The sequence below is a fragment of the Dicentrarchus labrax genome, unplaced genomic scaffold, assembly GCF_905237075.1.
Source record: "Dicentrarchus labrax unplaced genomic scaffold, dlabrax2021, whole genome shotgun sequence".
Taxonomy (NCBI): domain Eukaryota; kingdom Metazoa; phylum Chordata; class Actinopteri; family Moronidae; genus Dicentrarchus; species Dicentrarchus labrax.
The window spans coordinates 18,038,984-18,057,511 of record NW_026136714.1 but is presented as its reverse complement, the minus strand read 5'-3'; the positions used below and the strand labels follow the sequence as shown (position 1 = coordinate 18,057,511).

At 39.4% G+C, this 18,528-nt stretch overlaps 1 protein-coding gene across 1 annotated transcript in view; it reads left to right on the top strand.

Annotated features, from left to right (window-relative positions):
- The first annotated feature begins 8,985 nt into the window (after positions 1-8,985).
- The window catches only part of nos1 (nitric oxide synthase 1 (neuronal)), a 41,083-nt gene continuing 31,540 nt past the window's right edge, over positions 8,986-18,528 (top strand). Inside the window, exons 1-3 of the mRNA XM_051423807.1 lie at positions 8,986-9,170; positions 12,455-13,238; positions 15,980-16,082. Of these exons, the coding sequence (XP_051279767.1) occupies positions 12,517-13,238; positions 15,980-16,082 (825 nt within the window). The 5' untranslated portion in view covers positions 8,986-9,170; positions 12,455-12,516. The remainder of the gene's footprint in view (positions 9,171-12,454; positions 13,239-15,979; positions 16,083-18,528) is intronic.

Below are 18,528 nucleotides of genomic sequence, written 5' to 3'. Positions count from 1 at the left end.
CAGGTCGCCTTCCATGAACCGCCATCTCTCTACAATAGCTCAGAACAGACAAACTAAATAGTAGCTTTAGATAAGGCCACACACGTTGTTCACAGGTTTTGTGGCCACCATAGTTTCTCCCTGACAATTTTTGAGAGGAAGGGTGAAGCCAGGAGGCTGGATGCCACTAAATCATAAACTCTGGACTGGAATGTGTTATGGGAAGGAAACATGTTAGAACTGACCAACTCAGAACACTGAGCTTGGTGGAAATCTGCCTAATAAATTTTGTTTTGCACCTGTTGCAGTCATGCATACAGTATATGAATGCATACTGTAGCAGCCAGCCACAGACACAGAGGACTGCTCCTTTAATGAACAGCGGAGGAGAGGGTAATTATTTTAGACACCTGTGAGGGAATGAAAGAATTTTGAGGGGGACAATATACTATTTTTGGCATGCATTTCTATTTTTTTTTACATCTTCATTGTCATGGATTATGCATAACTTGGACTGCTAATAATATATGATTTGTGCATGAGGGTGAATAATCACTAATTCACTTCAATAAAGATATGTCTATTCTTGCCATCACCACTGAAGTGTGGCAGCACAATATCATTAACTTCAGATCAGAAAATATACATAAAATAAACGTTCCTAGTCCTAGACAGTCTATGCGCCAGATCGCCATTATTCATTTCTCTCTTTTTGTGTACTGTGCATCACGGTCAGTCCACCCCCTCTGCGACAGCAGAAAAAGTGAGTTACCCGAAAGCCATGGTATAGTTTGCACACTGCTTCAATTTATGCACCGACACATAGCTTATTTGCTGAAGATGCCATGCATCCAAAGCAAATACCTTGCACCAACGCAAACACACCCACATTTTATTAATTGTGCAGAGTTTGGGCATTCAAAACAGCCACTATATCATTCTTGTCCATCAAGTCAGGCAAGTAAGACAGAGTTTTTCCAATGCTTAACCATTATAAGTGGAGCTTCGGGGAACATGGTTGTCAGCTTTGATGGATTAGTTTTTAGAGCTGAACCATTCCGTTTTTGCTTGATGAATGGGGTTATTTGTCTGAACAACTTTTTTTTTTTGAAGCATGTACCACAGCTGAGGCGCAATCATAAGCCAAATTGCCCACAGAACATAATCCATTTATCTGGACCTCATAATCTATGAACAAACGAAGCCTGGTTCAAAAAGTTTAAAACTTGCTGTTTCACACAATCTCTTCAGAAATTAAGGATATTTACACCGCTCATCTGGCACCGCTTTTAAATTGGTTGGATTCAAACCAACAACATGCAGAAACACAATATAAAACAGCAAGAAGCATACAATAAAACAAACAATAAGAAATGTATATAGAATTGTTGTTATTTGGCTCCAAATTGAAAATGCCTCTAAACTTTTGCTGTACATTACTTTGAAAACGTCATACACTGTAAAGGACAAAAACCCTTCATGTTATGTTTTTCTATCTTTAACTTTCTCTTTTTTTATTCTCATTTTTAGTGAAATAATCAATTTTGAGATTGAAGCATGGCCTTAGGGATCATGCACTATATGTTTTTGAGCCATCCCTGGCCACACCCTGTAATAGGGTGGGTTGCTTGAGGCTAAATCAAGGGATTGGTTAAAAAACAGATATACATGAAAAAGGCCATCTGTCCTTTCAGTCTCTTCGCTTTGTAATGCAATTTAACATTGATAAGCCTATAGAACTAAAGTATAGAGAGAGTGAGGTACGTCTGCCTCGAGCAATAAACCTGGAAAGTCTGGAAAAAAAGGAATAAACTTTAAGATTTCTCTTGCATTTACAAGCTGAGGGGTAGTCATATATCTCAAAATGACAGGTACAAAACATTTCCTGTTTAATTCTAAAGCTGCCAAGTTGTCGTCATCTAGTTTATTAATACTTTTAGTAGTGCTTTGCAAAAAACTGACGGAAAGAAAAGAACTAAAAACTGACATGGAAAGGAACATAGAAGTTAAAAGTTAAACATAGAAATAACGTAAGAATGGCTGAATATTATATATTAAAAAAGCCTCCAAACAAAACTACTATAAAAATAATGAGGAGAGAGGGAAGAGAAGAAGCACAAAGATGAGAAGCTCTCCCTCCTCTCTCCCTCTCACATTCTTGCATTCTTACATTTCTTGACAAAAAAGTACAAAATACTAGTTTACTTTTTGAATACAGTGGATCAACATACATAAATAATCGAACGAAAAATTAAAAACAAAATAAACAAATACTTGAAATATCTGTATCAAGTATTTCAGAAGATGGGTCCGCTGTTGGGCACGTTTTTAATCATACACCGTTCCCAGTTCACGTTGGTCAATTGATTGCACAATTGACACTACAAAGTGATTATATGCAATCAAACTGTGTAAATATTGGCTGTAAACACAGCTATTTTAATTCATGACACATTCATTGAGCAGACCAGTTTTTAAAATGTTGTTAAATCTCATTGGATCCACCAAGAAGAATAAACATGGAAAAAGATTTCATTAAAAGTTGCCATAGAAACAAAAGACAGACCATTGGTCATAAACAAAACTACAAATCTTTAAAATGGTGGGAAAAACAAGACTGTACCTATAGCTTGTCTTAATGTGCATGTATCTCCAAAACTGAGTCATCATACTGCAATTTCAGTATATACATTCACAGATATGCCTACACTCCTGCTGTGATAATGCTAGTAATTTATCTAAATGTACGGTAAATACAGTCAAATCCTCTGCGGATAAATGTGCCACTGTATAATTTTCTAAATCTGGTGAAAGACAGGTTGTTGGTTCAACAGGCATGGAACGAAGAACATCACATGGAAATGACTGAATTTAAATCTAGGAGATGTGAATTATGGTTGTTCTGGATTACGTGTGTTGAGGAAATCATTAGCACATGTATTCATGCAGGCATGAAAATAAAGTCATGCAAACAAAACATCTCCTATAGCTATGCATACACACATGCATAAATTGCAACTCTGTTTATTTCCTTTAATGCGACTAAAAAAGGCTAAGGGTCTAAAGACAAAGAGAAAGAGGGGAAGATGTATAAAAAGAAACTGATGTAATTTTAACCAGGGAGTCTTAACTCTGGGCAAAGTGCGATGTAACGGGGCTAAGCAGGGGCTTTGCACAGTGATCCACATGGTGTGTGGCTTTATGAGAGGGCAGATGGTACCACTCAAGCAGGAAGTGATTGACATAATGACATGGCCGACCATGGAATGTGGGTGAATGTGTGTACTGAATGAGTTTATGTGTGCCTGTGTGTGTCTAAAGATACATCCTTAAAGATGATTCAAAGAAAGCAGTTAGGATTTTTCACGTTAAACCGTTATTTGTGTGTGTGTGTGTGTGTGTGTGTGTGTGTGTGTGTGTGTGTGTGTGTGTGTGTGTGCGTGTGTGTGCATGCATCCTAAGGCATTGTTGGGATCCTGAAACCCTGGGGCTTAGCACAGCCCAGCAATCTTAAGATTTTCACCAAATAACTGCACCGTTTTGAAGTTATTTCAGATTAAAATTAATTTAAGATGTACTGCGGTGAGATGCGTAGGCTGGCTTTCACAACATGGAATCAAAATAAACAAAATTAATTCAGTTTTGAACTGTGAAAAATGTGAAATGTGACAAATTGTGTTAACTCTGGCTGCCTTCAAATGGGGTTGTGTTTACTACGTTGACAAGAAGGGTCCATTGGGACACCCCTCTCTTGTAGTATTCACGACCTCGAAAGTGGGAGTTTTCATTATGCCTTTGCATTTCCTGCATTGCATTAGTCACTCACTAGCTTACTAAACTGTCGGCCTCAGTGGCTTCTAGACGCCGGCAGTATTTTATTATCAATGTCACTTTCTATCAGCGGTGTTCTCACTTTAAACTTGAGCATATTAAGCATATCATGTACACAAAGTTTTATTTGAAGGCAGCACATTACTTTATTTATTTTGTTTATGCTTGATTTATATTGATACATGCTTTTTTTATTTGCTTAATGCTTGGTTAGATCCTGATAAAAGCCTGTCAGAGTTTGTAAATCTCACCTGTACAATTTATTTTCTCTTTTTGTGATTCGGCTGTGAAAATAAATAAATCTAAAATCTAAAAATCTAAAATCATTGGTGTCTTATCTGATCGTCTTCTTCACCTCTCTGAGGACTCTTCTGGTGTGTCATCTGTTCAACGCACTCTGCTCTTTCCTTCTGTTCGCCTCTCTCCTGTCTTTATCACAAGAAGGAATTGAAGGAATCAGGAATCTCATTTTTTAATGTGGTGATTAGATCATAAACACATTCATCAATTTATTTTGCACACAGACTCAACAAATTATTTGAACACACCAACCAATTTCAGATTATACAAAAGCAAACTATTATTGCACTTTTCCATCCCATGGAGCCCAAATAATCATCGCTGCTCATTATATGGGCTAACAGTCACACATCAGAGCAGTCCTATTGGATGCCAGCTACAGCCAATATTCAATGCAGCAAAAGATGTACATCAACCAGCATTCAGTTGATATTTATTTACTGCAGTGCAATCAGTGGATTCTGTGCTCTTTCAATCTGATAATGTCTATCTTCACGACCTCATCCCTTCCTGTGTGGTGCTTCTGTTCTTCTGGTGTTCTGTCTCTCTCTCTCTCTCTCTCTCTCTCTCTCTCTCTCTCTCTCTCTCTCTATTTCTCTCTCACATGCTCACACAAAATGCGCACCTGCCAAGTAGTGTGAAGTAGATCTGCTGCTTAAATGACACATAGAGAACCTAGGTTTTTGATATCATTTTGAACAATATCATTATTTTCAAGGGCTTTAATGCATGATTGGAATAACAGATGAATAGATTACCGGATCTGTTTTTTGAGATCTGGGACTATTCAGTAAACATTCTGATGCCCAGGCCAAACGACGCCACTGTGTGCATGTGTGTGATATCCAGGAGTTGCACCCTGTTTTGTCTGCATGTTGACACATCAAGAGACAGCTGATGTAAGGCATATATATATATATATATATATATATATATATATATATATTTAACACTGTATATAGCACTGTATTTATTTTGCAAATGTACACACACACCTTTGTATTATTACTTCATGTCCTGTGTTTATATTGAATATATTTTGAAAATTCTTTGCACTGCCATTGGAGTTGGCTCTTTAATCTCATCGTACATGTGTACAGTGGCAATAAAGGCATTCTATTCTATTCTATTCTATCTAACTGATTATGCATTAATAACCACACACACTTTGAACTCTGCCAGGTTATGTCTCACTGCTAAATAACTTCAGCACTTTAATTCAGTTGCGCTTGTGGGCTCCATATCTAACTACCTAAGTGTCTGTGCGTCATCTGAAAGATAACAGAGAAAACATAAGGTGGAGGACTCCACTTTCAGCCTGTTATGATAAATGAAGGTAATTATTTTCTTCTATTCTGGGGAGAACCTCAAGAACTGCTGGGGAAAAAAAGGCTCACTTAGCGGTCACACGCGGGGAAGCTCGGCTGTAATGTCTGGATCCCATTATTTGTTATCACTCGGGTACCAAAGTGGGGTAGACACAGGAATGGAGAGCTGAGCTGAAATTTCATATGTGATTATGTCACGAGGAAGACTGGATGACCCACAGTTGTTACACAAGGTATTCTGCCACCAAAAGTTCATCTGAAATGGACACAGTGTGTCTATCAGCAGCTACGTGTCCTGTCTTAGTGCCCTTGAGATTGGTACATAATCTCTTAGTAAGTGCATTCCCATTCACCTGTTTTAATGCACATTTTGCATTAAACGTTGTGAAGTAAAAAGGTTGTTGGTGACATTAAACATCAGCACACACAACACAGAGACATATTTACTCACTAGTCTTTACAGCCTTGTACTCTTGCACACTATTCTCAACCGGTACAACTCAAACTTTCCAACCTGTAGATTTTAAATACGAGATTTAAATTCAAGTTGGAAGTTTAGTGGTGGTGACATTGATGTCAAACAACTGTGGTGTAGTTTGTTTATAGATATTCATGGTGCTCATTTGTGAAGACTATCTTGCTGAACAAAATGTGAAAAGTATCATAAACCTTTGTTCGCCAAAGAGCTTATTTTATGCAAAAATATAAAATCCAACAAGAAAAATCCCATTAGATTTTTGTCAAAGAAACCAGGATGATGCTAACTTCTGGGTTGGCCTACAAAAATACATCATCACTGCAGCTCTCTATTGCTGATGAAAATTGATCATCCAAATTCCTTTTTTTTTCACTATTTGCTGTATCTGGCTTGTTCACCCGGAGGTTATAGCAACTAGAGGCTCTAGGTTGGCGCATTGTTAGAAACATTTCAGATAATAATAAGTACACAACTAAACAAAATATATACAGTAACAAGCATTTTTAGACATTTTAATATGGAAATGTTAGATATTATAGGCCCATCTTTAAAAACGTAGTAGACACTGGTTAAAATATTGCAGAAAAAGGTTTTTACAGTTGGCGGTAAACGATAAAAATGGAACATGACAAAGTGCAAAGTTTATAAAACATAAATGCCATATTTCCATTATGTTTTCTACATGGTTTTCCATTGTTTAAAGTTTGACTGGTGGAAACACACAATAATGCACAGTTTAGGAATTCTGTTAAACTGTTTGCTACATTTGGAGGAACTTGACTGTTGTGAGCCAGCCTGGAAAAGAACATTAGTTTTATACCTAAAATGAAAATTGAGAGGGTGATACTTGCTTTGCACTTTGCACTGTTAGATTATAATCATCTGTCTGTTAAATATACCATAATTGTCTGTGGCTCCTAGTTAAAGGTCATTACTAATCAGAGATTGGTACTTTCCAATTAATCATGAGGGTGAAAATATTTCATTATATATCAACAGTGTGTTTTTTTTGTGTCATTTTTACTTTAAAATGACACGTCAGTTGACCAGTTGATTCAAATACAATTTGCTCATTACACACATCAGAGTAAAATAAAATATATTTCCCTTGATATGTTTCAGACGATAGGAGCTCAAGTTGTAATCACAAAAGAAGCCACTTATATAATATTCCAAATACCATGGGTAAAACAGCAAAGTAGTGGTGACTGACAGTAGCAAAAAGAAAATAAATATGTAAGTGATCAAAGTAAAATAGTACTGATTATGATGACAGCTCAGGGGATTTGCCTTTTAAATAAGTATAAAGAATCTTAAAAAGATACAATAACAAAGATCTCTCTAGACTTAAATTATTTATTGGCTTGCAACAATTACTACTGCTGCTGTTACTGATACTGTCACCTCTGTTAACAAAAAGGTCAGATGAGAAAAACCTCAAATTTGCAAGCAAAGAATGTAAAAACTAGTTAAAAAAAGAAATATGTTGTAGGTTTTATGGGGACCAGGTTGTCCTACAGTATGAGGAGAATGGATGGCGCACTGCAGGCAGTGTGTGTTTAGTTTACTTGAAGAGTCAGCATGAAACAGACCAAACACACAAACACAGAACAGTCAGATCAGGTCTGTCAGATGTTGCACTGAGCTCTAATACACGGAGCATCCTATGGCGACTACAGATTGAAACACAAAGAGAATTTTTATGTTTGTCTTGTTTTTGCAGTTTGTGTCCTTTCACTACAAATACCAACTGTACAGACATTTGCTGGACAGCCCATATTTTCCTTCAAACCCTTCTCCCTTTTTGTCTTGTCTACAGCTGGTATTTGCAAATTTGCAAACAAATAATGTAAATGTAAAGAATGTCTGTTTCGCTTGTCTTTTCTGTCACAAACATAAAATCACAAAACAGAATGTTCAGATCAGGTGTGTCAAATGTCTCTCTGAGCTCTAAAATTATTAATATTACATAGTAACCTGAAGCTCCTGTTTGAAGAGGGACCTTGTGAACCCAGATCTCATTGAAAACCCACAATTAAATGAACCTGGGTCTTGGAAAACAAATAAAGAAAAAGGGTCATATCATTATGTCATTGTGTTTTGATAAAGGTCCATTACATTTCTCCACTTAACCTCAAATACACAACTTTGTGAAAGATACGTTTTATTTAAATTGGTGTTTCAGATGTGTAAAACATGAGTTTGCAGCCATTTGCTTTTTATTGATTTGTTTTAGTTGTTCTATGTTTATTCTCTTTCTCATACTGTAACTGGTTCCGTTCCTTTAAGTTCCTAGCCATTTTCATTCCATCCATTCATCCTTCTTTTCACTGCCATTACATTTGACTTGTTTCTATTGTGTGCATTCATTAGAATAGAAGTGAGTTAAAGAGCTATTTAATACTTTCCTCCTTCTTTTTGATACTTATATTTTGATACTACTTGATCTCTGCCTAATTATTTAAAAGGGATCGCCTGAGGTCCCAATTCAAAACCCTTCATAAACAGATCCTTGTGTTCAGGCTATTAGTTTCATTTACAGTTTGACTTTTGCTCTTTTGAAGAGGGATTAAATAAAAACAAACTTCTAATGCTCATTTATGTGCTGGTGAGCTACATGACTTACAGACCAATGAATTCTTCACATGAAAAGGATGCCAAAGCAAGTTTTAAAAACTTTTTGGTGTTCATTTGTAATGCAAGAAAGGGTGTTTAGTATCAAATAAACTAAGCCTTAAATTGCATTTTTAGTCAAAAATCATTTGTTTAGCCTTTCTAGTCTCTTACAGATCTATTACAAGATCCAACCTTTACCCCCTCCCCGACAAATCCGACTTTACTGCAAGTTCAAGAAGATCACTCTCAAAACGTGCAGTATCAGTGACACACCTTATCTTTTTCTTCCGTCCTTCTGAAGGCCTACAGTAGGCTCTGTGAGGAGTGTGTATGTGAGGAGACTCGGCTGTTGCATGCTGAGTGATGACGATGCCGACATAACGAAACCCACGCACAGTTCATTTAAATGCCCGCGCACGGCTCTCTCCCAGCTCGTCACTGTGTCTCCCGTTGCTCTGTATTTATAAGGCGCCCCGGTGCGCGGAAAGGCACAAGCGTGCCTCGTCTCTAGAGAGGCAGAGCGCGTCGCTGTGACTTGGAGACGTTTTTGGATGAAAAGACCTGTGCAGCCGCTGCTGAGGAAGAGACGCGGGAGCGCAGGAGTTTTATCCCAAGTTCACTGCGACTTGCTCTCAGGGGTGAGTTGTTCTTCGTCGTTTTAATGTTCTGTGCTCGGTTTATTTATTTTTTCTTTTGTTTCTGTGGGAAAATTAGGCTGCGCACTCCCCCGGTGGATGATGGATGTAGAAGAGCTATTATTGAGAAAAGATGGAGCGGTCCCGAACTAATGTGCAAACGACAGGATGTATTTTATTTGAAAAATCTCTTTGTCACACAAATTACAGGAGTTTGCAGCCACAGTGGCGTTGCTGTTATTTTTATTTTTGGCCAAAAAGTGTCGCCAGAACTTGTTGCGTTGGGAAATACCCATTAAATCCAGGCTCGGTGGGAACATCTTGTGCATTTTTTTTGCCGATTGCATTTAGGATAGCAGTGCAGGACGACACCAAACTACACATTTTAATAACTTGTCCTTGTTTGTTAAGTCCTAAAGATTTTTATTTTTTTGTAACATGTAACATGTAAACGATGCGTTTTAATGACATTTAAATTCCATCATTCCGTTTTGTTTGCATGTTGTGGTAGATTGGTTAGGCCTGCTGATTTAGTATCAACACGCAGTTCTGTAGCTGCTTATTTGCTTCGTTTGGTCTCTGCACAAAACAAATCAGAGGGAAAGGGAGTTAATGCAGAAATGTGTCACCATCTGGTTGATCTGTCTTATGTTTTGTTGTCGTAGCGGTGGTGAGGAACTGAAACCTGTCCTCCAAGTTTGTTTAGTGGGTGTTGCACTATTCATGGCATAAACAACGCCTATCAGTACATGCCCCTCGACTATACTTAGGGTATGAAGAGCAACCCGTATGGCCACACAATTGCTATAAAAGGGCCCTAGGCGGGTTGTCACTTTGTCTGTCACTGATTATAGGCTACAGCATTGGTATTATGGCAAAATCAAGAAATGTATGTTAAGTCGCCAGCACACAAATATAAAATATGTGACAGGTGTTTGCCTCCATAGGACCATGTTTTAACGCAAATGACAGACTAGTGTAGTTGCCACGGAAGGAGTAAGAAACAAGAAATTCCAGAATTCAGGAATTACGTCCTATAAACGGATAGCTAACAAGTCGTTCTGAATAACTCTAACTGTAGATATTGATTGATAATGATCGGCTACAATTGTCTTGATAAAACTGTTCATTTAGCTCTGAATCAGGTGCATGGTATATCACCAACAACTCATCTTTGCTTGCTTCAGACAACAGCTGAGCTTGTAGCTCATGGCAATGTGATAGTCATCCTCACCAGAGCCAGACACTGCAGCACTTACAAAAAAAAAAAAAATTTGAATCTTCATATTCAGAGCACATTTCCGTCAATATTCACATCTGTTATTGGTAATTTCTCATTTTGATAGGGTGCAGCTACAAAGAGTGAGGATTAAAGGGCCGCCTATCTGAGTTATGCCTGTGCCCCAGGACACTCAATCAATATTTATGAACGTGCGCCACTTTTTTCCTAAAGCCACCAGCTGAAGACCCCATGAATGTGTCATTTCACCGATATGCAGAATATCAGTGGACGTGGAGTCGAATTGGTTCAGCTATGTGACTTTTATACTTGCGGCCAGTACATGAATGTATGAACATTTTCGTGACTAAGTCAGCACCTCACTTTTTGAGCTCTGGGGAAGTTGGTTTTATAGCAGCACACCTCCACTCAAGGGCATTCCCTCTGATTTCTTCTCTGTTGGGAAGTGTTTAAAACAAACTACTCACTGTTTCAGAGGAGCAGAAATGATAATAAAGAAGTGGAGCAGCATTCAGAGGCAGTTTGTGGAGGCAGAGCGCTGACCTTGGTGCTGAACGAGTCCCGCTGAACGCCAGCTCCAGCTGTGTTGTTGGTTTTGACATAGTGTATACCAGGCGACGCCACCCACGCGGCCAGATGGACCGGTTTCAAAGAACAAGTAACACGCTTGCATCAAAAGGAAGTAAAACGCATTATTGTAGCATCTGGCAAACGGCGCCGTTTTTGCTCGTAAAGTTCATTCCGAGTGCAGAGACAATGCAGCACACTGGGTGAAGCAATAGGGCTCGATGAGCGGAGAGATCGGCTTTAGTCTTCTTGCATGCCTTGCTTTTGTTTTCGGCTCAAAAGTTGAGTTGTGATTATGCAAAGAGGGGTGCAAGCAGGATTTGTAATTGGCGTTAATAAAATGAAGAGGCAGACTGTGAACTGTTGGCATTATTGCACTTCAATAGAAACATTCCTGGTAACATTCCTGCTCTTACAGGTAATCCTTCCTACGCAATATTAATAAAGTCAGTTATTTTTAACATCTCAATCCTTCTCTCAACCAGTCACTTCCTTGTAACTTAAATTGGGAGAAAATTGTGGAAAATAAAAACTGGAGAGACAGAAGTGGAAAAAATACTCAAAAGTAAAAGTAGCAATCTTAGCATGTACAAATATTTTGATGAAAGTCATCCTGTCCTACACGCTAACCAGCACAAATATACTTAAAAGTATCAATAGTAAAATGCCCCAATGATATTAGGCTATATGGATTATTGTCATTGATGTATTACCATATTAACTGCTATATGCTGTTGGGTGGTTTGAGTTGCCTGTGCATCATATTTTATAAACTGATCACATGTTTTTTCCATTTAAATTCTTAATCTACAATAACTATAGCTGGTGTTATTTGCCGTCATTGTATAGCACAGCCGAAGATTAACAGGAAAGGGAGAGAGAGAGAGAGGGAGATTGCGTGCAGCAAAGGGCCACAGGTTGGATTTGAACCTGGGCTGCTGCGGTAGGGGCTCGGATTTGGTACATGTGGCGCAAGCTCTACCAGGTGAGCTACTGGGGTGCCATGTAACTATGTTGTGTTGTTAAATAAACACATCAATAAAAAAAGAGTTTAAAGTACAAAATTTCCCTCTGAAATGTAGTGGAATAGAAGTATAAATAAAATAGCTTAAAAATGGAAATACCACAAGAAGTACCACAAATCATTATCAGTATCTAAGCCAATATTTGCCTTTGAGACATTACAGTTTGAGACAGTGTTTAGTCACAGTGATGCCAATATTGAGGATCACAGAGGTACGAGCAGGTCTGATCAGGTGGTTAATATTTTTCACATCTGTGACAATATTTTGCAAGTGTAGCTCAACAGGAATTAATTATCTGTGTAATATACCTTCTGAAAACACTTAATGACTCATATACCCTCTTTGACTTATGTTAAATCAGCACACTGTAAACAAATCATGCAGCCAAGGTAATTTCCTCCAAAACTAATAGAACTTCTATTTCCCATCCTCCCTTTCCTTCTGTTGCTTTCCAGAAACATCCCTGGGGACACATATACTCACAAGCAAGCGCTCACACGCAATCACACAAGACACCATGCAGGAGTCAGAGCCCACAGTGTGCCAGCTGCAGCCCAACATCATCTCAGTGCGTCTTTTCAAGAGAAAGGTTGGCGGTCTGGGCTTTCTGGTGAAGCAGAGGGTGTCCAAGCCACCCGTCATCGTGTCTGACCTCATCCGTGGTGGCGCTGCAGAGGAGTGCGGCCTGGTGCAGGTGGGCGACATCGTCTTGGCAGTCAACAACAAGCCCCTGGTGGACCTGTCCTATGAACGGGCCCTGGAGACGCTGAAGAACGTGTCACCCGAGAGCCACGCCGTGCTGATCCTCCGAGGGCCCGAGGGCTTCACCACCCACCTGGAGACCACCCTGTCTGGAGATGGCCGCCAACGCACAGTGAGGGTCACACGCCCTGCCTTCCCGCCCTCAAAGTCCTACGAGCACTGCTCCCCTCTCAGCCCATTCGGCCCTGGGCAGCAGCAGCAGGTCAACAAGGATCCCCAGCTCAGGGCCATTGAGAACCTGTCCTCTCCGTCCATCACCCAGTCCCTCCTGCAGAGGGCAGGCGTGCAGGCCCAGGACCCCCTGCTGATGAGGGATGGGGGCCGCGGAGCTCTCCTGTGCAACGGGCTGGAGGAAAACAACGAACTGCTGAAGGAGATCGAACCAGTGCTGCGTCTCATCAAAAACAGCAAAAAGGAGATCAATGGAGAAGGCCAGAGGAATGTGGGAAGAAGGGACGCTGAGATTCAAGTGGCGTGGTAATTTGCAATCTGATACTACCTTATTGATCCCTTAGTTTAAATGTCTTTGTGCTTGTTCCCCTTCACAGTGTGGGTTGGAGTTAGAGCCCAGGTAGAATTAGAATCAGGATTTAGGTCAAGAACTCTTCAACAAGGTGGTTATTAGCTGACACAAGAGCCTACACCTGGCCCTCTGATTAAAAGAAAGTCTCCCTATTAATTTTGTCACCTTGCAGTCCCCAAACTACCTGACCCAGCTGTGTTGCATTAGTTAACACAGCCAGGCTCTCATTCATATAATATGACTCAGTGTACAGTGCCAAGTAATTGCTGTCTGCATGCTGGTCTCTAGCGAACCTCAATTAAGATGAAATTGCTCACAACATTTGTCATGACCATTACTGTTGCTATTCTTCCATTACTGTGACAAATGTCTAATGTAGGTCCATGGAAACCTCTTTAAACAAACAATGTAGCTTGCCTTTGGTCATTTTTAATACTTTGAATGAAGCTTCCTGGTTTTAGGTTGTTTGGCTGCATATTTGACCTGAGATTTCAGAGGATGATTTGCATGTATCAGAATATCATTGCAATGTGCCTTGATTTGAAGTTTTGCTTCAGTTCACATATAAATGTTTTAGGATAGACAGTTCCATTCATTAGTATTGATGTCAGTTCTCATATTAATGAGCCATAGTAGACCCCAATTAGCATACTGCAACACAAAGCCTGTCATAAACTTGTCATCAGACCATTCTTTATCTGCTTGCAAGAGAACAAAACTTCTTCTGAACAGTCCCTATTCATTATGGAGGTCAGGTACAGCAGTTTTTCAGCAAGCAAGTAGTTGAGAAGTGTGGAATTGGCAGCAATTCGGTATATGAAACATGTCTCCTTTTTAATATTTAATGAGGAAGACTCACAAATGTTGCACTTAGATTGCTTGTTTGTTTTAAATGTTCACTACTGACCGTTTTTTCCTAAGACTGAGCCAATATTCCATCCTAGACTCTGTCTAAACGGTCTGCACCATGTACTGTTGATATTGACGTCTCAGTTATCTGCTGTTGTACTCCCAAGGCCAATTGAAATCAAATTGAGGCTACAGTCTCTATGAATCAATATCTCATTCTTGGGCAATCCATGCACATCCTCCTCTCTTTCATAAATACACTTTGAGTGATTCATTGCATTCTAGGGAGATGTGCTTTGAAAAAAACCTCAAAGCATGAACGATGAAGTCTTGCTAAAATGGCCTTTCTCAATGGGGGAACCTCAGTGCCCAGAAATGTGGTTTTAAGGCTATAGACGATCTAAAAACATGCTCACATTTGGTAAGCACAATTAAGGAGACATCTAATTTAATTTTATCTTCTGTTTTAGCTCTGGAAGAAGACTTTCTGAAGAGTTCAAATTAGAAACTATCAAGAAAGGAATATGATCTTATTCTAGGCACAGTTGTGCAATAATATCAGTATTTGCTTGGAATAAGATGACACATTATGACTGATTCAGAGCAGAAGCCGTTACAATTTCACAATTCAGCACAAGGCTGATGATGCTCTATGTCAGCTTCAGAGCTAATGAGAAATGGCACATACAACTTATCTACATGTTTCTGCATGTCTGAACTCCACCTCTGAATTGTGGGGATAAATATGCTCTTGCAAATTGCAGCAATAAAGAGATACAGTGTGACAGGGAGTGTGAAAGGGAGAAGGGATGCCTGTGAGGATTTACAATTAGCATGGACGCGTGCACATGAGAAAAAAGGGGGGGCTGTGAAAGACAGTAAGGGGCGATATGTGTGTGGGCGTTTTTCAATTGAAGAATGCAAACTTTAAATCACACGCCGATGGTTTTTCCGTGTTTATTCATGTCTCGTGTGGTTTGCCACAGGGATCTTTCCTCCCCCCTTCTCCTTTAGTCTCTTAGGATCATACAGTTACAGCTCAGAGTGAGATTTATCACTGTTCATATCCTGTTTTTTAATCTTTGGGGCATGAATGGCAGCTGTTTGTTCAGTATATTGTTATATTCAAAGAAAGACAGAAATCCAATCTTGATTTGTCATTTGTTTGCACCATATATCTTTTTAAAATACCAAATAAGATTCAGCCTAAATCAATATTTGGCCATGTTGTTACCAACCTAAATGAAGAGATAAAGCCAAACAAGTGAGTTTGTGACGAGAAACCTAAATATTGTTTTAATTTCCTGAATGAACTTGGAACATTTATGCATGTATTCAATGTCAGTACACCTTTTTCAATTAACATGTAAGTCCCTTTTTACCCCTTCTCACTCACAGCAGGTGTTTTCTTTTTAGTTTTGTGGTTGAAGCCCACTTCCTGTCAGAATACAGCTAAAGCAGAACTGTGGCAACAAATTGCTGAGGACACACAGGAGCCAGTTGTCCCATTGCAGCATGGCAACAGGTGCAAATAAGTAAGACAGGAGAGCCTGATAGATGCCAGCCAAGCTGGCTACTGTCTACATACCCACTAATCCCCGAACAGAGAAAACACCTATGTGGGTGTGCAGAGCCTTCAGAAATTGTGCAGGGATTCCTTATTTAACAGCATTTTGGAGGGTGTACAAGACTATGGGTTTTTTGTTTATTTTTGTAAAGAGGGAAACAAGATTTTCATGTGTTTGCATGGTGTGTGCATGGTTTGGCTGGGATTTTAACGTGAAAGGAATTATTGGGCCCACATGTGAGAACACACACCTGACAGAAAATTGTGTATGACTTGTAGGGACCTTGGCGTGGGAAATGGCACATCTCCCCAGCTGGCCTCAGATAACAACAGAATGCTGGAAAACATGCCGGTGGTGTTCAACAACGCTGACACTGACAAGGTAAAATAAAACAAATGCTCAACTCTTGAACAAATTTTGAGTAAAAGAGATCATGTGTAAGCAAAAATGTGTGCGACTCTACTCCCTCAGATCAATAACTTGAAGATCCTTTGACCTTTTTTCTATGTGTGCATGTGTTTGCAAGTGTTCATGAGCAGGCTTGCTAAGTTAGTCTCTGCAGTTGTGTAATGCATGTGCATCCATGGCTGCCTTTCCCTGTCTGGCTCTTTAGCCTTGTTCAATAATCCACACTATTAGCACTTTCCATGCTTTCAGAAATCGAGCACACACATCTGCGTTGCTTCTTTGCACATAGTAGTAAAGCCTTTGCTTAAGATCCCATCACCTAGGCATTAGATCCTTCCGGGGAAAAGCTGTTGCAGCAATAAATCCAGCTTATGCCTTCCACACAGAAGGGTCTGGTCACAGGTCTGAGTGTCTGTGACAAGGATAGTGTCGTAATCTGCACATGGTCTGCGTTATCCACCCACTTGTGACGTTGCACGAGCCCCCATCAATAGGACCGGATGGGGCGAAATGATTCTAGGAGGCATAATGAATGCGTGCAGCTGCTGATCTGTCTCTCTCCATCAAATGTGGCCCCTGTTGAAATGATCCAGCCCCTCAAACCTGCAGAGAAGAGAATGTTAATGTGCATGATTGTGAGAATATTTGTGTGAGAGTGTCGGAAAGAGGGGGGGGGGGGGGGTTGTGGGTGATATGTGCTTGATGGCGATTACAGAGGATATGCATGATGATGTGATAAGAAGCCATATGTCTTTCCTGGTTGTGTATGCCCAGACTGGAGAAACCTATGCACTTCTGAGAAGGTGTCTTTGGAAAGTGGAATCAGTATATGTGTCCAGTAAATGCATGTGTACTGATTCATGCAGCAAGACGTTCCCCTGCAGGTGTTTTGCTAGAAACTGATGCTACTTTGATGGCTCTTTGCTAAGTGTTTAATACGATAGTCCTAAATCTAAGTTCATAAAATAAGCATTAGTGTAAGGGTTTGATACTTGATATTGAAGTATTTCAAGTGACATGTCTATGGCCTGCAAATTAGTTCTCTCACTTTCATGAAGGATTGTCCATGTGCCTCAAGCTTGAGCTGCTTTTGAATAATTTAATGTTTAATAAGCTTGCTGCTAAGGAAAGGTGCGAGAATATTCTGTAGAATTCCACCAGCTATTGAGTTGGAGACACCACCTTTGATGATCCATTGAAAGCAGAGAATATGCCTCCATGCCCCCTTTTATACATGTGATGGCTTAATCATCACTGAATTAGATGCCATTTTTCAAACCATAAATTTACTTGTCTTAAAAAACATGACTAAACCATTAACGAACAGCATCTCTTTCCATTTTGCAGACTGTCTGTCTCACTTTCTTCTTTTTCTCTCTTCCCATCTACCCCGTCTTGCGCTCAGCATCTCCATTTCCCATAAATTTTAATTGATGGGTGAATGAGGAACTTTTACTTCATAACTGCATTTACCAGAAAGACTTTGGTCATTACGCCCCATTATGAAATTATCTTCATCAGATTAGCCTCAATTATCTTTATATCTAGCTCCATGGATGTTCCCCTCTGTTACATCCACACCTTATTCTTGTCATTGAGGCCTGGTGATTGACTCGTGATGGGATTTACACTTGCTGCAAATGTATGTGTGTTTCAGCAACTACTCTCAGTAATATGGACTGCACAGAGGAGGACTGTGTAATTAAACCAGGCTGGACTTGCTGTATTAGCAAACAAAGAGACAAAGAATAATTTTCTGTTTAATTTTGTCACTCTATGAGATGCCTACTAAGAGTCATAGACCTTTTTGTTATTTATTTGTCTTGTCCGTTACGATAAGTCTTGTAATGAACTATTTCCTACTCTAACACTACTGTTACTATGCCAGTAAGTTTTCGGTTCTTGTATGTTTGTATGTATGTATGTATGATACAATATTAATTGAAGATTGATGGGAAATTACTAACTAATTTAATAAACTCTAATATCATTTGTAGCTGTTGACTGCCGAGAACACTGGTAAATGTTGCTGGCAGATTGTACCAGCTGTAGATAGCTAGCTAATTAAGCTGACAGTGGCTCGATGAGTTGGTTTAATGCTTTGATTTTAAATCCTTTGGGGAAATACTAGACAGTGGATATTCTAGTGGTAGGTTTTTGTGTTGTTTTTTGTTACCAAGAAAGTACTATTGTTGACATTAATGATGCCCTCCTTGGTTTGGAGGTAAGTCTTGGTTACTTACTATTATACACAGTTGTCAGGTAAGAGCAAATAAACTCCCAGTTTAATTCATTTCTTTGCTCTTGTAGTTTTGTTGTTTGAAATGCAAAAAAATAAAAACACTAGCTTAAAAACTCCTTAAATGTCAATATCGCTCTTAGCCTCATGCTGCTATTTCCGCCAGTATAGTATCTACAA